Source organism: Peromyscus leucopus, chromosome 9 (assembly GCF_004664715.2).
Source record: "Peromyscus leucopus breed LL Stock chromosome 9, UCI_PerLeu_2.1, whole genome shotgun sequence".
Lineage (NCBI taxonomy): Eukaryota > Metazoa > Chordata > Mammalia > Rodentia > Cricetidae > Peromyscus > Peromyscus leucopus.
In genome coordinates, this window is record NC_051070.1 from 44,346,198 (window position 1) to 44,370,227 (window position 24,030).

The following is a 24,030-nucleotide window of genomic DNA, read 5'->3' on the forward strand; positions in this document are numbered from 1 at the left end:
AAGGGAGGGGAGGCTCTGGGAGGAGATGAAGGAGGGAAGCCATGATCAGAATATAGTATATGTAAACACATTTTCAATAGGAAAAAGAGTCAGGGGCTGGAGCAAGATTAGCAGTCAGGAGCACTGGCTGCTCTTCCAGAGGACTCAAGTTCAACTCCCAGCACCATGATGATGGCTCACAACTGTCTATAACTCCAGTTCCAAGGGACCAGATGCCCTCTTCTGGTCTCCACAGGTAACAAGCACATGAGTGGTACACAGACATACATGCAGGAAAGAAATTCATACACACAAAATAAAAAACAAAAATAAAAATATGCTAATATTGATATAGAATTTAATTCTTTGTTACAGATAAAAACCATTCTAAGCACTATGTCCTTGAAATACTTACCCTGAAGGGTAGAAAATAAATATCTCTGGCTTGAAATCGAGAACGGAGAGGGGGGTCTAAGGGGTTCCCAGAGTACCTGGGCACTGGCAAGCCCAAGGCAATCACTCGGAAATGTTCACTAACCCGGACAATCTTCCAAGCATCCAACTCCTCTTTCGTGTGATCCTAAGAAAGCAAGAGACAGAACACTAGAGCATAGTGACATGGATCCCAGCTACAACAGCAGCCAACACAAAGTCCAAATGTAAAAGCAGCCAAGACAAGGAACCACACCCTGACTGCCGAGAGCGGGGCATTTAAGAACACTCTCAAAACCAAGCTGTTAAGGAACGCAGCAAAGTAAATCAGGATCCAGATGCCAGGGAAAGCTCCCAGCCTGGAGACTTTCATAGGGAAGGAAATGTAGCCCACATGCCCACAATAAATGATCCTGAGACAGACTGCTAAGCTCCAGTCCCTAACATGGAAGAAGGGGGTCAGAGGGCAGAGAGCAAACAGTTAGACCTAGAAGAACAGACTACCATCAGAGTAGAGGTTCCCCATAGACCTTAGACAATTACACTTATAGGTTTATTTCTATTAAGGCATATGACTAGTAATACCAGCTTTTAAAAGATTACTTTTCTCATTTAGCCTTCCAGAATTTCACATCTACTATTGCACAGATTTCTCATGTAATTAGTCACAATACAGAAGACAATATTCTATGAATGAACGAAGTAGAGGTCAAAGGAGTTATCTAATATGCCCAATCTAATATGTTCCAGTGTAAGACAGACCTAAGAGAATAGCAACAGGCTATCAGATCCTGACTCAGCCACTAGATACAAACTCTAGATAAACTACCAAAGAAATTTGTGACTTCACCCTTGGAGCCTCAATTCTCTTATCTATAATGTGGAAATAATATAATCTACATGACTGAGTGCCATAAAAACTAAATATGAGAATAGATGTGGATGTCCATGGCAGACACCATGCCTTTCTCCCCTGTCTAACTTGATCAATGGCTCCTAACAGTCACACATAGATTCCCGGCATTTTACAAAGTCTATATAAATGTGCATATATATACATTTTAAGGGGAAAGCCCACAGCTCGGAGTAGATCTTCCACAGCAATATGATAGTGCAGAAATGTTTCACAGGGTAGTCAACACCTTCTGTCCTTGTGTCTCACTCTCCCAGTCTCAGAAACTCCCATCTTCTACGAGCCCATGGCTTCAACCCTCCGACAACTGCAGTTCTGTAAAGACAGCATGCATCACCGATGCGGATGCATCTGCTGTGGAACAGACTTCCATTTGCATAGGATAAGCACAATGTTCGAAGCTCAACAGAACCACTTGGTAAAGAGTCCTTTTCTGATCCCTGCATTAGAGACTCCTTGGTATCACTTAACTGTATGATTTACAAGCTTCTATTGTCCTATAGTGTGCCTTTACTCCTAAAAAGACTGTTTCATGCTAAATCCAGGCTCTGGAGGACTCCTCCCTCCAGTACACAACAGGAAAACGTCTGTTGACTGACAGCATGAATCAATCTTTAAAATAAACTTATTTTAATCATAATTGAAATCACAAATCATACATTAAAACAGTAACCCCAAGACTCTATGTCACATATATTAGAAAACAAATGTTTGGATGCAGACTTGCCTGAGAGCGGCAAAACACAGATAATCAGAATATGAAGTTTATACAAACTAGTAATTTCCATAATAAAAAAAACTTTACTAGCATCATCTAAATGAAACCAATAAGAGTGAGTGATAGACAGAGGTAAAGAGAGCTAGAGAGCTAGAGAGAGAGAGAGAGAGAGAGAGAGAGAGAGAGAGAGAGAGAGAGAGAGAGAGAGAATAACAGAGAGAGATGATGGGGGAGTGGGTGGTACATACAATGTGAGTTTGATAGTACATATATAACCTGTTGGACAGAAATTAAGATACTCTTAATAAGATACTGTATCTTTCAATCTGACTATCAGATTACGGAAACAATGGACCACCAAAGAAATAAGAATTTCACCAGGGATCTCATGCTGGGAGAAGGAACCCCAGCCAGAGGAGGACACTGTCTCTGTGGAAGAGATTTCACATGGTTCTAACACCTTGTCAGACCACCTTCAGGATGTGACTGAAGCCCAGACAATGATGAGCAAGGAGAGACGGGCCCACACCTTGACCAGGACTGCTTAGAACAGAGGTTCTCAACCTTCCCAATGCTGTGACCCCTTAACACAGTTCCTCATGCTGTGGTGACCCAACCATAAAATTGTTTTCATTGCTACTTCAGAACTGTAATTTTGCTACTGCTATGAAACATAATATAAACATACGTGTTTTCTGATGGTCATAGGTGACATCCATGAAAGAGTCGTCCAAGCCCCCAAAGGGTTGTGACCCACAGGTTGAGAACCACTGGCTTGGCCCTCTATTTAAACTTAGATCTCACCTCAGGACCCTAGAGATGAAGAGTTTAAGGGGTTTGCTGGGTCTCTTTGTCCCTCTTGCCAATGGCGTCATGTGAATAAACCTTCTTTTTCTGCATCCACTTTTAGTTTGGTTCTTTTGAATGGTTTATTGAGGATGGGTTCCAGACCTGACTGGAGGCACAAGTGGAGACACACCCCACACCCCCCCAGTTTGATATCACATGCACACAGGTGCATGCAGGAGAGGTCAGAAGAGAACACTAGGTACCTTCCTCTATCACTTTTCACATTGTTGCTCTTCGACAGGATATCTCAGTGATTTTGAGGGCTGGGCCAGCTGGCCAGTGAGTTCTTGGATCTGTCTATCTCTGCTCCCCACCACCTCAGTGCCTTTTTTATGTGGGTGCTGGGAATTTGAACTCAGCTCTTCACGTGCAGAGATCTCTTATCCACTGAGCCACCTCTCCAGCTACAAGTGTCCTAAGATATTAAAATTTAGTAATTGAAAATAGCAAAAAGGAAGTGAGACTTCAGTATGGCAACTGTAATCCTTTACCATAGAGAGTGCCTGGAGATGCAAGTGTTAGGAGGCATACAGTCCTATACATGTCTGTATTCATGAGAGAGAGACTGAGAATTCAGAAAGACTTATCAATGAAAAGTTTATGTTAACAACTACTTGGGGGAAACAGTGTAGATCAGACCCTTCTCTGTTGATGATAAGCACGCCTCATGTGCTAAGGCCCTTGTACTTCTCACGTCACAGGCCCCTATCCAAAGCAATAATATAGTCAATGACGTTGTACAGAATTCTACTCTAAGGATAAAGAATGTACCAAGTTTTTGTTATGAAGTAATACATATGCTTTAAACAAATCCCCTGCTTTAGTAATAGTTTTTCTAAATCCTTTACTGAAACTAGTAAGTAACTAATAAAACCTCTAGTTGCATATAGTTATTTTATAATTAGAAGGAGGCTGAAAGGAAAGTATTCTACATGATATCCACCTCTTCTTAAAGACAAACTATAAAGTTTGACTTTATTTCACAAAACTATAATAACATGAAGGTACAAATTTAACTTTTTCTTATTGTTGATTAAATCCACAATTATCTTCTAATTATATTACAATAGATCATCTTTAGGCATATCCAGAGGAAAACGACTATTGAGCAAGGACAACACCATCTAGGAACTTCCACAGACAATAAAGAACAGACTGCCAAATCGCTGCGAGGCGGGTTACAGAGAAAGACTCCGACCGAGCACAGGAATTAGACAGCGCATCAGTTCAGACCCTCCCGCATCAGCATCTATAATCTAGTACCCAGTGTGTTCCAGGCCTACGTTAGCAGTTTCAGGGCAAGAGCAAGAAGTATAAGACAGGGCTGGAGAGATGGCTCCGTGGGCAAAAGCACTTGCAGTGTGTGAGGATCTGAGCTTGAATCTCCAGAACCCAGTAAAAAAACAGACACAAAGCATAAGCATCTGTAACCCCAGCGCTCCTTCGGGGAGATGGGAGGTGAAGACAGAAGAGTCCCTGGAAGCTACTGAGGACACGAGTCTAACATATGAAGCTGTTCTTTGTAAAGAACCTTTCCCAGACAACATGGAAGGCGAGGACCAATATTCAAGGTTGACCTCTGACCTCCATACATGCACCATAGCATGCAAATGCCTGCATTCACACATGAATGCATGCACACACACAATAAGCAGTTTATGCTGCAGCTCTTGATCAATAAAAATGTGAGAAAGACTTCCAGTCTCAGAGTGTCGATGCAGAGGAACTGCCTGCAGAGGCTGTACCAGCTGCTGAGAGAGCCAGTGGAGTGCAGCTCAGGCTCGGTGACCAGGGATGAAGCTTCACATCAGTTCTTGTCTCACTGCGAAAGCCTGTGAGCCCTCTTTGGCTGAGTAGTTCAGAGCGGGGTGAGGGGGGCACGCTTCTCCAGGGGGCCCCGGTTCGATTCCAAGCACACATGTAATGGTTCACAACTCTCTATAGTGTTGCCCTCTTTGCGTATATTTGTGTCATATCATTTACCACATTTATTATTCATTCGACAAATAGTTAATGGGCACTTACCACATTTTAAAACTCCCTTTTAAAATCTGTACTCTAGTAGACACAGTAGACAATAAAACAAAAACTAAGTAAGCCATGTAGACTTACATCTCGGGGAAAACGGAAGCGTCAGGAGGGTAGGGACAGAATGCAACGTAAGTAACAGCACCAAGGTGAGCTTCACTGATAATGCCGTGTTTACGCAAGACTTGAATGGGTTGTAGGAGTGAGCCAAGCAAATACTTGGGAAAAACCACTTCAGGAACAAGAAACATTCGCGCAAAGTCTAGATGGTGGCGAAACCTTCTGAGCAGGTGTAACCCAAGAGTGCCTCACTGCTGGAGGACAGTAAGAGAGAGGGCAGACAGACCCGAGTAGGGGGGTAGGGCCTGATTATGTGGGTACCCCATTGCACTGGAAGGACTCCAGCTTTACTCTGAGGGAAACGGAAGCCACGGGGTCAGAGCACAGGACTGATCCAGGTTTGTTTCTTTTGTTGTGGTTGAGTTGGGGGCAGGGGGCATGGTGTTGTTTGGTTTTGTTTTTTGAGACAAGGTCGTATGTAGCCCAGCTGGCCTCTAGGTACTAAAGGATAACCTTGAGCTTCTGAGCCTTCTGCCTGGACCTCTAAAACGCTGGGATCACAGATATGTGACCCATGTTTTACAGCAATCACGGACTATCACGTTGAGGACAGAAGCAGACAGTCAATTCTGGTGGCAAGCAGAAAATGCTGGTGGCTGGGAGCATCATTTATTATCTTTTATCTATTTATTTTTTAATTCTATTTTATATACGTGAGTGTTTTGCCTGCTTGTGTGTCTATGCACCTGGAGGCCAGAAGAGAGAATTTGATCTCCTGGGACTGGAGTTGGAGACATAAGTTGGAGTTATAAGCTGTCACGTGTATGCTGGGAATAGAACCCGAAAGTGTCTTTAAACATCCCAGTCATGTCTGTCAGCCCCTACTGAATTGCATTTTCTGAGTTTAAGAAGTGGATTTTATTTAGCTTTTTATCTCAGGTGCTCAGCACTGTCTAAAAGTCATTACCAAAAGACGGAAGGAATAAAGGAGAAAAATGTGGAAGAGAAGAACGGCTATTAAGCTGGCCAAAGAAAAAGGAAAACACTAGTAATCGGGGAGGTCTTTGCAGATGGACCAGCCTTTTAAAATCGTAAACTTGTGATTTACTTCGGCAGTTTGCCAAGGAGAAGGGCCACCTGAACACGTCCTAATTCCACAGGCACGTTTCCCAGACGACACTCGGCACTCGGCAGCTCCCCCTCCCGAAGCAGAGGCCAGCAGCGGGCTCTCCTTACTTGGAGAAGCTTGTCGTAACGCTCCGCAGACATCAGGAAGCGGCCATCCTCAAGCTGCATCTCCCGGTTCTCCAGCAAGTTGTTCAACACTGGAAGCACGTTTCTCTCTGCCTTCTCCAGGCCTTCCAAAACCAGCGTCCTGCCTTCCGTGGCAGCGCGGACAGCACACTATTTCCAAGAAACACAAAGGCAAAATGAGAACACAGAGGGCATGGCCCGGCCTGATGGTACTTGCACTGGAACGAAGCATGTTCCCTGTTAGAGAGACTGAGAATCAGGACAGGTGGATTCTATCTTAATTTTATTTTCTCTGCCTGTCTGATCTTGGGCAAATGATTTTACCTCTTTGTGCCTGTTTATTCATCTGTTAAATGAAGAGTCAGAAATGAGCTCCAGGGTTTTTTGCAACATTACATTTTAGATTACACAGCCAATGAAATAGAAAACTAACAGTTATCTATGAACGGGTAACGGAATTAAACAAGAAAACAGCTTCCTTAATTAGAGAAGAGAAACAAAGGTAGCAGTTGGGCTTCTCTGTTCCTTAAGTGTCTTGTGAGGACCAAAACGCGAGGCAGGGAAGTTTGAAGACCCCGATGTTTGCAAATGAGTCATTTAAACAAACTCTGTTTCCAGTGTGATGTCCAATGCTGACAACTTTACACATTTGGTTGACTGAATTAATGAGTACTGTATCTCCACGGACTTAAGAAAATCGTAATGGAGGGAAATAGGGAGTAAATGATAATGGACCAGAAAACGATGAAGCCTCTCCTTCGACTGACAGGTCCTGAACACAAACATTTACATCAAAATCCTTGAAAACTGGCTTGAAAGGAAAATCTAATTCACGTTTCTCTGCATGCAACATAGAACTAATGCTGTTAACTATATATATTGCCACTCCTTAAAATCATCTTTGGCCTCATGACACGAGTCTCTTAGAACAATAACCTCTTCTGCTCTGTCTTTGTTACGTGTGGGTCCAGAGTTAAAGTCGCAACCCACAGCTTGCATTACTTCTAAGGAATCTCCATCACACAGTCCAGATACCTTTTCTATGCTAATGGCTTTCCGATCTCAAGCTCTCCCAAGCTTCAGATCCACATGGATGCACTGCATGGATGTCTGCAACCAGACCCCACAGCACCCCAGATGCCCCTGTACCACACTGAGCAAGTCCCATTTCCTCCAAATCTGCTTCATTTCTATTCTCGTCTTCTTTTCATGCTGTGATAAACAGACTCCATGACCAAAGGCAACTGAGAAAGAAAGGTCTGTCTTACAACTCCCAGGTAACAGTCTATCACTCCGGAAATTCAAGAAGATACTCAAGGCCGAGACCCCAAAGCAAAAACCACACAAGAATGCTGCTGCTTACCCATCTGCTCTCCATAGCTTGCTTAGGTCCCTTTATAAACCCAAACCACCTGCCTCCGCCTGGCACTGCCTGCAGTGGGCGGGGGCTGGGCTCTCCCACATCATTAATCAACAAGATGTCCACAGACATTCTGATGGAAGCAATTCCGCAATGGAGGTTCTCTCTTCCCAAACGACTTCAGAAATGGGGTAATCAAGTTTTTGCTGTGTCAACAAAACTACCCAGCACATCTTTAAGGTGGCAATACCATTCATTTTTGACAGGGTCTCACAGTATCTCATCTCCTAGGTTCAATTTATCTCCATATTCTGATCATCTAATATCCTTAATTGAATTTGAACTTATCCAGCATGGTGAGTGGCCTGACATCCCAGGACACAGGAGACTGAGGCAAGAGGAAGACTAGTGAAGGCCAGCTTGGATCTACCTTGTTGCAAAAAAAAAAAAAAAAAAAAAAAGGAAGGAAGGAAGGAAGGAAGGAAGGAAGGAAGGAAAGGGAAGGGGAAAGGGAAGGGGAGGAAGGAAGGAAATAAGCGAGGCCAAAATATTTCTCCACTCACCCCTTTCTACTCCTCCCCTAGTTCAGACCCTCTTTATCCTCCGGATCTCTCCTCTAAGAGTCAAGGCTGCTCAATTTACTATCTCAGCCTACTAAAATACGGCCATGTGCAACATCTCCTGCCACCCTTTGCTTCACGTGCAGTCTTCAGTGACAATGAACTTGTGTGATTCCCCCGTACACAACTGCTCGACTAGAAAATCTCCATCTTTACTTACAATGACCTTTTTACCTTAAACTTAATTTTCCCTTTAGTGATTAACTCAAAAAAGGGCTAACCACTCCCGATCCCCCTATCCAATAGCCAGAGAAATTTCGGGAGAACTACAGCATTTATTTTCCAAATATCAAAGAAAAAGCAGGAATTTCTTAATCAGGATTTCCTTTAAATAAATTGTTGAATTTTGTACTACATAACGAAGAGTTAATTTACTTCAGGTATCTCTGAACTATTATAAGAAAATAAGATTCAGGTCTAATGATAGACTAAAGATAATTATCCCATTATAAGAAAAAGATCAGTTCAAATCTATCATTACTGCTACTATTTTGATTTTCTTCCATGACACTGACCATCATCTCATGGTATTTATTTATTCCTTGTTATTGAATGAATCAAGGTGACCTCTGGGCCCTGAGAAACTGGGTAATGAGGATCTTGCCTCTGATACCTGTGTACAGAACAAAACCAGAACTACAGTTTCTGGGCTATCAAAACTCAAAACAACAACCTGGCACAGAAGGGCATGGGATGCTTGCTTATAAAAACACGTTTCAGGTGAGATTTCAATTAAGCTATCTTTCACAAGAAACCCACATTCTCAAAAACTCATTGCTCATAAAAAAAAAAATCACCACAGGTAGCAAAACTCTTTTTAAATTAAGTTTTTATCAACTCTTATTATAAGACAAACTATTTGACTTTTAAAAGCTTCAGAGATAAAAATGCATGTTCGAGAAAAATCAGAAATACACAGATCAAAACTTCATAGTTTACCAACTACAGGCAGGAAAAGCAACATCTCAGAACACGAGACGGAGGGAATATGCAGCTCTGTCTTCCTTCACCTCACAGGTACCATTGACCCACTACACACAAAATCCAGAGAAGGCATGCAGAGATCAGAAACAGATGCCAAACATGACAAGATTATTTCATCTACTCTAATGGACGTATTGCAATGGGAAACTAAGGAAGTGATGGATGAAAAAGACAGTACCCTAGTGATCCTGGGAAAACCTCACCCATGCTGCACCTCTTCTCCAGAGCGAATCTCACACAGGAGGGACCTCAGGCCAAGAACCTTGCTACTACTGGCTGGAGAGATGGCTCAGCAGTTAAGAGCATTGGCTGCTCTTCCAGAGGACCCAGGTTCAATTCCCAGAACCACATGAAAACTGTAACTGTCTGTAACTCCAGTTCCAGTGCGTCAAACACTCTCACAAGGCATACATGCAAGCAAAACACCAATACACATAAAATAACAATAAATTTTTTTAAAAAGGACCCTACTACTAAAGAATAGAGGAAAAAATCGTCATTTGGAAGTCATCACAATTGTGGCAGGCAAGGATCACAGTAGATGGTAGCATTTTTAGGAGAAACTAGTATCTGTATACACTCAAACATCTTCCCATAAGACATCATAAGTGACAAGAACAACAGAAACAAACAATACTGTGTAGCAGGCTTTCTTTTGAGCCACCAACCAGCCCCCAAATCATGACACAGAGACTTATTATTAATTGTGAATGCTCGGCCTTATCTTATGCTTGTTCCACTAGCTCTTATAACTTAATATAACCTGTTTATCTTCATCTATGTTTTGTCTCGGGGCTTTTTACCTTTCTTTCATTCTGTATGTCCTACTTTTCTTACTTCTTCCATGTCTGGCGTCTTCCTCTCTTTCTCTGTCATTCTCTCCTTCTCGAACCTAGATTTCTGCTATTTATTCTCTCTGCCCACCAGCTCCGCCTATCCCTCAACTGTCTAGCTATTGGCCATTCTGCTTTTTATTAGACCAATAGGGTGCCTTAGGCAGGCAAGGTAAAACAGCAACACATCTTTACATAGTTAAACAAATGCAGCATAAACAAAAGTAACACACCTTTACATAGTTAAGGTGATATCCTGCAGCATAAACAAACATAACACACCTTTACATAGTTAAAGTAATATTCCACGACAACACTGAAGAACTGCAAGAGCCCAGTCTAACCATGTGGTCAAAACCAATGTTGCCAATAATGGGCTCCACCAGTTTCGTACAGGAGGGCTTCTGACGCAGTGCTAGGGTGGACACGTCATCACTTCTACATAGTCTTAACAAGACTGCATCATTTCAAGCATGAGGAGACAGCAGACAAACCAAAACTGAGCAACAGTCTCGGGAAGTGCTGGCCATGAAGAGAAGGACAAATCCTGCTGCAGGAACCCGGCTGGGCACTGTGTGGGTAGTAGCAGCCATTTGTTGAATGATTCAAAATGTGGGTGTATTGAAATGAGGAGGAAGAAATTGTGGATAAATACAGAGAAGACAGTACTTAATTACTGAAAAAAAAAAAAAACTTAGAGAGGTTTTACTTGGTTTTGGAGTGAGCCCTCTGTGAAGTCTCTATGAGGTCCATAGCTCAACTAAGAATGTAAAAAACAGTCAATCTCTCCAACTGTTTTCCAATTTGACATCAGTTATTTATAAATTTTATGCTCTATGTGGAAATAAGTTGGCTCTTGCACATCATAGTTGAATCCAAGCATGAGGATATGAAGAGAATTACTGAGCTACTTTGCTTTCTGTTGCTGTGATAAACACTAGAATGAAACTCAACTTGGGGAGGAAGGGGGTTTATTTGGCTCACAGTTTACAGTCCAACCTCAGAAGCCCTGGCAGTACCTGAAGCAGGCACCAGGAGGCAGGAACTGGAGCAGACACCGCAGAGGAGTGCTGTGTGCTGGCTTGCTTCTCCTGGCTCGTTTAGCTACCTTGTTTTTTAATGAAATGTATCCATTTATTTACTTTACATCCCGACCACAGCTTCCCCCTCCCTCCTCTCCTCTCATTCCCTCCCCCATCCTCCCATCCCCACCCCACTCCCATCCACTCCTCTGTTTCTCTTCAGAAAGGGGCACTTCCTATAGGTGTCAACAAAGCACAGCATGTCAAGTTGAAGTAGGACTAAGCTCCTCCCCTCATATTAAGGCTTGGTAAGGCAACCCAGCATGAGGAATAGGTTCCCAAAAGCCTGCCAAAGCATCAAGAACAGGCCCCACTCTCATGGCTAGGAGTCCCACAAGTAGACCAACCTATACAACTGTCAAACATATGCAGCGCACCTAGGTCAGTCCCATGTGGGCTCCTTGGCTGTTGATCCAGTGTCTGTGAGCTCCTATGAGGCCAGGTGAGTTGTCTCTGTGGGTTCCCTTGTAATGACCTTGAGCCCCTGGCTCATACAATCCTTCCCCCCTCTCTTCAACAGCATTTCCAGAGCTTGGCCCAGTGCTTGCCTGGGTTGGGTCAAGATAGAGAGAGAAAGTAATGAAAGAGATGTCTTTATGGGGAAGGGGGCCATTTGGAGGGTCAGGTAGGAACCTGGTACAAAGTAAACTCCCAGGAATCCACACGGATGACCCCAGCTAAGACTCCTAGTAATAGTGGATAGGTCACCTGAACTGGCCATCTCCTGGAATCAGACTGGTAACTACCCTAATTGTCATCAGAGAGCCTTTGTCCAGTGACTGATGGAAGCGGATGCAGAGATCCACAGCTACCTTTCTTATACAACCCAGACGGAACTGCTTAGGGATGGCACTGCCCATGGTGGGTTAGGCTTTCTTACATAATTAGCAATCAAGAAAATGCCTCACTCACATGCCCACTGGCCAATCTGGTGGAGGGACCCCAGTTTGTGACAAAAATAAACCAACACAATTATAAACTTTAAAAACAATAAATTCTGTAAAGGGAAGAAAAAATAAAATAATGACAAGCAAAGAATCAAAAAAGATTTTTAACTTCTCATGTGACCTCTGGTAACACGGTTGTAAGTCAGAAGCATTCAGTTCCTATCTACGTGCACATTGGGGGGGGGGGGGAGCCGAGGAAGCCCTGAGTAAACTCATATTGTTGACATGGGCACGGCCATGTCAAGGACCTCAGACCCACGGGGACTGCCAAAGCCTCCCCCTACCCCAAGCTCAGAGGGCTGGCAAATCCTTCTCAGTGTGTGCAGTACAAATGTTGACCAACGATTGACCAGTCAGCACAAAACCGGCAACTGCAGCCTCCCCCGGGGTCGCTGCAATGGAGGCCGCTGCTTACAGACTGCCAACTACTAGCCAACCCTCCGCCTGTGCTGTCCATAATGAACACGCTGAGCTTCAGGGGGGTGGGGTGGGTGGTACTGCTCCACTGCAGTGAGCCCAGCCCGCCCAAGCCCAGCTTCTCTGGACATGTGTCTGTCTTCGTTCCCTGCCTCTCCAGACGGGTCAAGTCCCTGAAGTTCACAAATTGGGGTGCATATTTAAACTTTCGAGGTGGTAGACAAGAGCGTTAGCTGACGGGAAAGGGCCCTAGGCACATGCTCTGTGGTAAGGAAATCAGAGGCACTGGACTTAACGAGCCAGTACTAGTCACTGCCTCGGTTACCAAACCACTTCCTGATGCCGCCTCTGTAAGTGCCTATGGCATTATTTAGATGCTTTAATCAGCACTTTCAGACTTTATTACCATAATCTGATTACATTTACAGAGAATAAAATTTAACAATAAGAAAGTACTTTAACATACCAATGATGTTCCGGGCCATGTATAAGCTTCCACTTAGTTGGATAGAAAAAAAAAAATGCTACACATTGTGCCCGATACAGGACAAGCATCTCGCCCTCCCTCAGTGATGTCCCCTCTGGCCCATGTCTGCTCATTACTGATGTGAGAAGGAGTGATGCTGGCCTGCCCTGTACGCGCTGCATCTCCCTAGCAAGATCCACTGGTCCTCAGAGGAGAGCCCTCACCTCTACAGCTGTCATAAAGCTGGTCACCGCAGGCCACACACATTTATGGATTAGCAACACAACTGCTCGGTTAAGGAACACCGTTACATAAGCCCGGGATAAAGGAAGGACACTGCTGTCTACGCCTACATTTGCTGTGAGAACAGAACAAGGTTAAGTACGAGCTTGAGAAAATTACTCCGGGTACCATGAAGCTTTTCTATACAGACTGGTAAACACTGTGCATTTTCTCTTGAGATTTTCAAAACTATAAAAGAGCAGTGCACATGCCTTTTTATGGCATGACTAGCTGTGGCAGTCTCTCAGAAGAGCAGTCACCAACTTCAAAGAGTCTTTCTTGTCTGTCAAGAGACAGGGACCTAATTCTGTCAAATAAAAATCAGGAAAAAACATAGTAAGATCCTGCTGACCCAGCTAGCTCATACCTCGGCTTTAATAACCCGACCTTTCCGTGGACATAAAGGAGTCCAAAGGAAAAGCAGGTCCATGGCCTGTTCTAGATTTGCTTCCAATTTGATAAGACCTGAGGCAAGTAATTAATCTGGAAGTCTGTGGCCTCATTTACAAAATGATAGCATCCTCAAGGGGTATCCAGAATGTAACAATTTCAATATCAAAGCAGTACTAGAACAAAAAAGTAATGCTATTTATTAAAATGTAAATCACTGCTAACACAGTCATTATTTAATGAAAATAGATTTCAAAAAGCTTCCCATTTACTCAAAAAACTATAGTGTAAAAGTACTGCAGGGGGCGGGAGGGAGAAAAATGAAAACTTACAATGTAAGGTTTTTACTCTGTGAGTGTGTATGTACACATATAAGTGCAAGTACACACGTAAGCACGGAAACCCAAGGTCAACACTGAGTGTCTCCAATCACTCTCCATTTTATTTTTTGAGACAGGGTCCTGAGTCTTGAACTCACAAATTCTGCTACACCAGCTGGCCGGCAAGTTCAAGAGATCGGCCTCTATCTGCCCTGTCTCCACCCCACCTGCCCCCCAGCACTAGGGTTACAGATATGGAACTGCCTGGTTAGTATACGGGCGCAAGGAATCCACACTCAGGACTTCATACTGTGCAGTAGGCACTCTACGGAGCTCAACCATCTCCCCAGCCCCAGACCTTCATTTTAAAATATCAGAAGAGTAAACCTTTTCTCCACCGAACAGCACAAATAAATATCAGATAGGATAGACTATTTTTTGTTTGCTGCTCTAGTCTGAATGTGTCTCTCAAGGAACATGAGTCCGATACTTAATCCTCAATGCAACAGGTTAAGACCTGGGGTCTTTAAAGGGTAATTAGGTTTTGAAGGCTACTTACCATGAACGGATTAATGCCATTACCTTAAATGTGGGTTAGTTATATGCAAAGGATGAATCTGGCCTGTATCTTCTCTCAACTATCTTTTTTATTCCTTTTCTTTCTTCCTGCCCCTCTTCCATGCTCTTTGCCCTTCTACCTTTCTGTCAAGAAAGCTCTCCTCAGATAAAAGCCCCTCCTCAATCTTGGACTTGCCAGCTTTCAGAGCTGTGAGCCAAATAACTTTCTGGTCCTTATCCCAGTCTCGGGCATTCTGTTACAGTAACACAAAGCTGCAGTAAGTTACTCTTCCTATTTACTTTCCATGGATGACTTGGTGTAGTCAGGTTCACCTTTGGGCCTTCATTCTTTCAATGAGGTTAAAAATCAAATGAGATAACCCCCAGAACACAGCAAGTTATCAAGAAGCAATCAGTGATGTGGTATAGTGGCACACAACTTTAACTCCAACACTTGGGAGGCAGAGGCAAAGAAATCTCTGTGAGTTCAAGGCCAGCCTGGTCTACACAGTGAGCTACAGGATAGCCAGGGCTACATAGTGAGATCCTGTCTTGGGGAAGAAAAAAAAAATCACCAACCAGTGGATATTAGTCAACAATACTTTAAAAAAAAGGAAGGAAGGGAGGGAGGGAGAGGGAGGGAGGGAGGGAGGGAGGGAGGGACTGACTTACTCCTGTTTTTTTGTAAGACACAGATAGAACTAGAAACCACTGGAATAAATAACCCAGACACAGAAGACAAGTTCCACATGATCTTACTTACATACAGAATCTAAAGAACTTTATCTGGTGGTTACCAATGGCCAAGAGAGCAGGGGAGATCAGGGAAAGAAGGTGATGATCAGTAGGTACTGGGTTATATTAGAAAGGAGCTCGGTTCAGGTGTGATATTCACAGGAGGATGCCAATACATGACAGCATACTATGTTTCAAGAAGCTAGTGGAAAGAACTCTGAATGCCTTACCACGAGAATTTTGTTTGTTCTTATCCTTATATACCTCATGGATTCATTTCAGAGTCTAGAACAACCTGAATAACTAATATTAATATGTGTTTACTAAACAATGTTCTCTTTTTGTCAAAAAAAAAAAAGATAACTGGACAAGGTAAGGGCTAATTTGTAGCAGGAATACCCTTAGGTATAGTTTTAATCTGCACATGCATGAACTCTATGGCCTTGGCCTCCTTAGAACTATGACCCAATCAAGGAAGCTAAATGACCTATTTTTACAAATACAAAGCATAATTCATTTTGCCTTGATTATAATATCTGACCCAAATAAACTGCAAATACATAATTACATGGCACTGACATTCAGTTATTAATGTAACAATTAAAGCCAAGCCTAATTTCCTTTAAAAAAAAAAAAAAAAAAAAAGGTATTGTTACAATGATGAGCAGCAGTACGTGGTCACCGCCGCTGTCAATGGCCAGCATCATGACTTCTGGGTGAAGTAATAGACTCACATCCTCTCTCTGCTACTAGTCAGTTCTGTGACTCTAGCCATGGAGGCCTGTTATCTCATCTGTAAGACAGGGACAACGTCTCCTCGCCATCTCACTGGATATTCTTAACCTTGATCTCACCAATCTACCACACAGTTCATACTAAATAGACAGGGAAGAGTTGGTGTCAGCACAAGAGCGACACAATTAAGAGCCAGGGCCAAGGCCTGAGCTCTGATTGCCAGAAACGCCAGAATAAAGACAGAATTTTCCCAACTGTGATAATTATAGCACAAAACAGTGGAGTTGGAAATAGTCTGGCAAAAGTGCCAGAACCTAGCCACTCTTCATAACCTTGTTTCCATGTGGAGATGTTTTCCAAATTTCAAATATTTCACCCATGAATGAGTTTCCAGAATACAACTTTGTAAGTTCAATAAGTATATGAGGAAAATATGCTTCAGAATCCATGGATGAGATGGGGTCTATGCCTCCTTGTCTGTTCCAGTCAATGAAAGGCATTTAGACAAGATAAAACTCTCATTTCTGATCGATGGCATGATGTGGTTCAATTTATTAAGAGTTGCTTTTATGACCTGTAACATTTGAATGATGTGATTTTGCTTTTTTAAAGACTTGGGGCATTTTTTTTCTATTAACAATGAAGATCAAAAATAATCTAAAATAGAAGAGAATACATTAAAATCTTATATAAGTGTTTACTCTGTGCTTCATACTAAATATGTACTATATACATCATTGAATTTCACATTACCACATAAAGGAATTTAACAAGACTACAATATAATGAGTGCCTGACTTAGAAATCATTCAATCTTGTCTTTCTACTCCCCAAACCATTTGGGGTTAAAGATCAATCTCCTCTTTGTCAGGGTAAAATTATAAATGTAAATTATTTGTACTATAGCTAATCTTTGTTTCCTTGTACTTGAATAACATAAGCAATTATAAACCTGACTTAAAAGTCTTTTTTACCCCAGCTCTTTGGAGTCATGTGACAATCACAACATTAATGACAACATCAAGTTCACAAGAAAATTCTGGCAAGATTACAAAACAGTGATTGGAGAATTTGGTTTAGTTTTCTGTTTTCTAGGTTAGTTTACCTTCTAGGGTGAATGAAAGTTAAAATGTGGGCAAAATATTGATATGGTCTCCTTATTGCTCAGCGGGTGTCCAAGTGATGGTTTTCACAGTTTGCTCTGCGCAGGTCCTCCCTGAGCCTTACAAAGGCATCGAGAAGATTCCCATGGAATACTAACAGGACCTTTGTAGCAACTGGGCAACTGCAGCAAACCTTTACAGTGATGCCTGAGGCAGAGTCCAGCATCTTCCTGAGGAGCTCTGACTTTCTCTGTCAGTACTGCTCTCCTTTTCCACTGACTGGGAGATTAGTGAAGTGATAGCCAATGAATTCTAAAAATTACAACCTACGTAAAAGTCAGAAATGCAAGTTAAAGCCTGTCAATTTTGAGAAGTATACAGAGACCCAATGATGACAAGACTCCATGAAGCAATGTGCACTGTTAAGAGCATGAGTGGGTGTCCTTCCTGGAAAGAAAGCTGGCCATAAATGTGGGGATCTTTAAAAAGTCCCACTCTGCCCATTAAGAATTGTACTTCTAAGCCAGGCGGTGGTGGTGCACACTTTTAAGCCCAGCACTCAGGAAGCAGAGGCAGGTGGATTTCTGTGCGTTCAAGGCCAGCCTGGTCTACAAAGCAAGTTCCAAGAAAGGCGCAAAGCTACACAGAGAGAGACCCTGTCTCGAAAAAACAAAAACAAACAAACAAAAGAATTGTACTTCTAGGATCCACACCACTCATCAGATCATAACACGATTTAAGTACAACAATATTCAACAAACGTTACTTGTAATATTGAGAAGCCACAATAAATTTCATGGTTGGCAATATGAGAGGGCACACAAAATGGAACATATATAATTTCACTACTCTATTTGTACTATTACTATTTGTATTTACTATTTATTATTATTATTATGTAATTTTACTATTACTATTATATAAAAGCATATATTTTTACTATTACTATTACTATTGGTGAACTATTGTACAGATATTTAAATAACATATTTCAAAGAAATACTGAATGTCTCTTAATTTAAAAAGATACCATGTATAAAAAGGAATGCTGAAATTTCATATATGATATTCCATTTTTGTAAAAATTATTATAAAAAAAATATATTATGATAAATACATATGCTTATGGACAGAAAACTATAGAAAATATTCATAGTATTTGTCTTTGTAAAGAATATAACAAGTCATTTAAAATCCCTAATATAACATGGACATCGTAACATATTAACCACACTGAAAATGACAAATGTTCTCCCATTACTCGTGGATAGCTACAGGCATTGTTTCATCTGTTGATCTATCAGGTTACGGCATTACCTGGTGGTGACTAAATCCCAGCACTCGGGAGGCAGAGCAAGGCGGATCTCTGTGAGTTCGAGGCTAGCCCGGGCTACCAAGTGAGTTCCAGGAAAGGCGCAAAGCTACACAGAGAAACCCTGTCTCGAAAAACCAAAAAAAAAAAAAAAAAAAAAAAAAAAAAAAAAAAAAAAGTAGAGGGGAGGTGGGGGGAGGGGAGGGGAAGAGAGGAGGGAAGAGGACTCAAATTCAGTGGTTAAAAAGGTAGAGGGGAGGTGGGGAGGGGAGGGGAGGAGAGGAGGGAGGGGAAACTGCAGTCAGGATGTAAATAAATTATTAATAAAAAATGCCTACTCAAAGTCAGGCATTAAATGGGGAGGCAACTCTGAACTTATCTAAGCATCTTTATTCATTTTATTCTCTTTTACAAGTGTTTATAAATGCTGCTGCTTTTTCCTCAGCTCAGTTTTACTGAAATCATACTAAATAAAATGTTCTGAATTCTGTAATAAAGAAAGAAAAGAAAAGAACGGATATTAAGGAAATAAAAGGATTTCTTAAAGGACTTAGGGTTTTACAGTGTGCCTAGGTGGCAATCAATTAGCAGCTTTGTCTACCTAGAATTCAAATGGGAATTATACCTTGTGATAATTCAAAATAGACATTTAAAGAGTCGATATTTGGATGGAGAGACAGCCCAGCAGAAAGAGAGCTTGCTGCAATTCCAGAGGCTCTGGACTCAGCTCCTAGCACACACACTCAACCACTTATAAGTGCAGTTCCTGAAGACTGTCACCCTCTCTGATCTCTGTAGGCCTCACACACAGGTAGCACACACTGGCACATATACATAAAATAAAAATAAGTTTTTCTTAAGGATCAATGACTTGTCCACAGGAAAGCCAACTCTTCTTAGTCATGCCTTTTTCTTTTCAATTTACTTAAAAAAATTGCCAAGGTTGGCCAGTTGTGTTCCAGTTTTGAGTGCCAGAGATGACTATATTCTAATAGGAAAAAGCAGACAATAAATGTGGAAGCCAAGGGGAGTTCACATGTTGATGCCATGTTAGGCTGTGTTACAGAGTTTGGATTTTATTTTGTTATGAAGTAATTGCATGCCTTTAAGCAAGGGCCCGTCAACCAGAAAAATATAAATTTAAATGTCTAAACCTCAAAAGAGTCCGAGGCAATTGAAAGAGCCAATATGCCCACATGCCTATATTCAGGCACAGGCTCGGAAGGTGTCTGTGTGCTACAGCATGCTAAGAACCAATGTGCATCATAAGTAAGCTTCACCAAGAAAGCAGGGAGTGTAAAATACACCATACATTTATATGGTTCTTCAAACATTTTATAGACTGTAGCAGCTGTGAAATATGTGTCATCTGAAAAGACATTTTTTGTTTTTTAAGAATGGCAGAAATTTCATGAAAATAATTTACATTTTGGACTGGAGAGATGACTCAGCAGTTAAGAACACAGACTATTCTTCCAGAGTGCAGGGTTTGATTCCCAGCACTCACATGGCAGCTCACAACTGTCTGTAACTCCAGTCCCAGGGGATCTGATGCCCTCTTTTGTCTTTATGGGCTCTGTAGGCATGAGGTGCACAAGACACAGGTAAAATAAAATACCCATGAATATAAAATAAATTTCAAAAGAAAATAAATCTTGCAATGAATACGCATCAATAAAATAACTGTTAAGAATTTTTTAAATTTTATTTTATATGTGTGAGTATTTTGTAGGCTAGAATGACTATGAACCTCATGCATTCCTGGAGTCCTCAGAGGCCAGAAGAGGGTGTCAGATCCCCTTGGACTGGAGTTACAGACAACTGCGAGCCCCCAAAACTGTGGGTGCTCAGAATTGAACCTCTAGAAGAGTAGCTGGTGCTCTTAGCTACTAAGCCATCTCTCCAATCCAAAAAAAAAAAAAAAATTTTAAAGATAATTAAAATTCACAAACAAAAAAATCTTCAGCTCATCAAAAAACTTAGCTTCCTAAAGTAATTCCATTTCTGCAAAGTCAAAGCCACTTTTAAAGTAGAAGACACATTAAAACCCACGATAAGACTGGAGAGTCGGTTAGGAAATCACAAGCCACAGCTGTCAACCTCTGGCATCAGAACCCAACGTCCGTGAGCACAAGCAGTTCTCAGAGAGGTTCCTTTCAAATGCACTCACGAGCATCATCCAAGAAGGGTTGTTTTTTTTTTTTTAATTGTGGGAAAGGTGAAGGTTTCAGGCTTTCATACTAATAATACTACGTCTGGCTGCCATCACTTCATGTGACTGCCAAGTATCTTCATTTTACGTACATTTTTCATTTGGTAACAGTCAGCTAATTCAAGAAATGTGAATATTGTGTTCCACAAAACACTTACACTCAGCATTATACTCTTAATTATAAAGAATGTGCCCATTAAAAACAAAACAAAAAAACCTTTAAACTTCACAAAGAGCTTGCTGTGGTGGGGTACTTATAAACCAGATTACTTGGGAGTTGGGGCAGAACTTTTGTCTGAAAATAGGCAAGCATGCACACACATGCACGCACGCACTAACGCACTCTTAAAACAACCACCCCCTCCCCAGCTCCCCAGATCCTATGATTCACAACAGAAATGCCCCTACAGGCCACGTTTCGAACACTTATTCCCAGCTGGCAGTACTGTTTCAGGAAACTGGAACTGGTGGGAGGTGGAGCCTGGCGGATGGAATTGAACCACTCCAGGCAAGTCTTTGAAGGTTCGACTCCAGCCCCTGGTTACAGCCCACTCTCTTCCTGCTTCCTGGTCTATGAGCACAGAACAGTCTCTGGCACCCACTCCACCACTGGGACTTCCCTGCCAGACTGGACTGAAAGCACTCAGAAACCGTTGAGAGCAATGAGCTCCTCCCTTAGCTGTCCCTGTAGGGTATTCTGGTTACAGAGACACAACAGAAACAGTTGATCTCACTCCAGGTTTCTAATCTTACATCTACAACTCTAGCTCCTTGTGCAGCTTCTGGAAGATTTCAGTGTGCACAAGAACAGACGTGTTCTTCTATCACAAATGAGATCATATACTGTCTTACCAATTCTTCCCACTCATACTCTGGACTTCTTATTAGGAGAACTAGTGCCTCAACCCATGTTGTGCATGCACACGTGTGCACTAGGACTTAAACCCAGGTCCTCGTACCTGCCAGGCAACTACTTTTTCATAACGCTACAGTCCAGCCTCATTTCAATCTTTTTAATTGCCACAGTGGTTTATTTAGTGGTTACAAAGGTTTACAATGATTTATTTCATTAACCTCTTCAATATGTGTCATTACTGTTTTCAATTAGTTTTCTGATTTTGAACATACTACAACAAATATTGTAGAACTTTGTTCTTTTGAACATATTTGTGTAGAGGGCACAGAGATCTCTGTGCTCACCGACACATGCTAGGGGAACCTGGAATATTAAGCACACAGAGTTGTTTCTTCAAGGGAAGGAATGAAAAACCTGTTTTCTACCCAGAAGGCTGGAGCAGACGTGCATTCTAGCCTGGTGAGCTTGACTCAATCTGTGTGGCTGGAGACTTTCCAGCCCCAGACCCTCTTCCAGACCATTCTTGCAAACTTGTTTTTCTCGTCAATCTACAGAACCTATCTGTATGGACAGTGTCACATGTACTTTACCAAGAGTTTTGATGTAATCATTTTTGATATGTGTTTAGCTGACTTTGTTCCTCGGAGATTTAGACATGCTTTGTTGGGCATGCAGGATTGAGTTAGTCATCACAAGAACAGTTCTCACCAGATTGTGCGTGTTTAAATATGCCAAAATAAAAACTCAGGGTCAGACTTCCAAAGTTTGAACCAACATTGGCCACTGGGCCTTCTTGCCTCCCACAGTCTCTCTGTTGCCTGTGTAGGTCAAAGAGATCCCTCACACACATTTGGGAGAAAAAGAATGTTGGAAATATAACTGTTGAATCCAAATCCATGTGCAGTATCTTTTGTTGAGAGATGGTGTTAATGATGTAGAGGCATCAGCTTCTGAGGCCTCCAGTGGCAAAGCTGTTGATTCTTCTCATCTTTTCTATTAACAATGGACATCAGTGAATTCATTAAAGCTAGACATTTTATGTTTTTTTTTTTTTTGTTTTCGAGACAGTTCTCTGTTACTTTGCCTTTCTGAGCTCATTGGTACCAGCTCAACTCAAAAGATCGCCTGCCTGCTCCCAAGTCTGATTAAGGCGTGCCCCACGCCGCTACATTTTATGTTTTAACTTGCAGTATTTGTAAATAAGGGAGCCAAGTATATCCCCATGAACTCAATGGTTACTACAAATGTTTTCTGTATAACTTGATTATTTATAGTCTTTATCCTATATTCTGTGAGGCATTTGAAAGAACATTTAATAGTTTATGCAATATGTTTTAAGAAAGAAATAATATCCTTCCTCATATTCATAAAATATTATTTTAGTTGATTATCAGCATCTAAGACAAGTCGTCCCCCCCACACACACACACAAAGTTATAATTCCTGGAAATATTTCATTTCATGTGCTTTAATCCACATCTAATTCAGCTTTAGATTGAAAATAGTTATGTTCATGTGCTAGGGATGCTCCTATATTAAAGCAGCCATAATAGCTTTTCTGTAGAAAATGAAGTATCTGCAAGCATGTTATAAGCAGCCACTGAAAAGGAAGAAATCCTGGACTTTAGCTGACATGAGCGAGCACCAGTGACTTCACCCAAGTTCTCTCCTCCAGAGCTAGAGCGAGCCACTTCTAAGAACAAGAACATTGGACCCTAGATCGAATCTGACTTTCACTGACACAAGAGACTCTCTTGCCATTTTAAAAGTCAGTTCCACATAACCCTGGAGTAATCAGTTGCAAGCTGGAGGGTAAGAGCTTGCCTGGTCGATGTAGAAGGCTGTGCCTGCTCGGATCTCCCGGCGCTGCTTGAGGTCGGTTTCGGTGGTGTCTCGTGACAGGGCGATGTATTCCACCTCTCGTTTGGTCAGCTCCTGTAGAACACAGCGCAGTTACTCCAGAGCTAAAACCAAATGACCAGCCTACAATTTAGAGCAACATATCCCACAGAGGCCCTGCCCAGAGAAGAGCATCATAACTGTAATTATAGATTCAAAATAGTTGGAGTCTGAAAAAAATTCAATAAATGGATACTAAAATATACAAATGCTGAGTATGGCAGGGCTTGTCTTCAATCCCAGCACCTGAGAGGCTGAGGCAGATGGATCACTGTGAGCTCAAGGCCAGCTTGGCCTACATAGCAAGTTCCAGGCCAGCCAGGTCTATATAAGAGACACTGTCTCAAAACTTCTCCTCAAAACAGGAACAGAACACACATACACAGCACACCGCACACACACACACACACACACACACGCACACACACATTCACACATGCATATACATATACAAACAAGCACATGTACTCACACATGCACACATACATATGCACACATGCATAAATACATTTGCTCACAGACATGCATGCACAAACACACACATTGTGCTTACACACATGTACACACATATCCTTAGGGCTTCATTTTTACTGTATTCCATCCTACTACTTAAGTAATAAGAATCAAAATTGAATCCTGAAAACCTAAGTTTATCCTGTTGAATTCTTTTTCAAATACCATGAATA

General features: G+C 41.9%; 1 protein-coding gene across 1 annotated transcript in view; it reads right to left on the reverse strand.

Moving 5' to 3' along the window:
• Positions 1 to 24,030, reverse strand: part of Vwa8 (von Willebrand factor A domain containing 8) — a 342,755-nt gene that overhangs the window by 267,725 nt on the left and 51,000 nt on the right. The window contains 3 exon segments of the mRNA XM_028878597.2: positions 395 to 559; positions 6,216 to 6,383; positions 23,270 to 23,380. Coding sequence (XP_028734430.1) covers positions 395 to 559; positions 6,216 to 6,383; positions 23,270 to 23,380 — 444 coding nt within the window.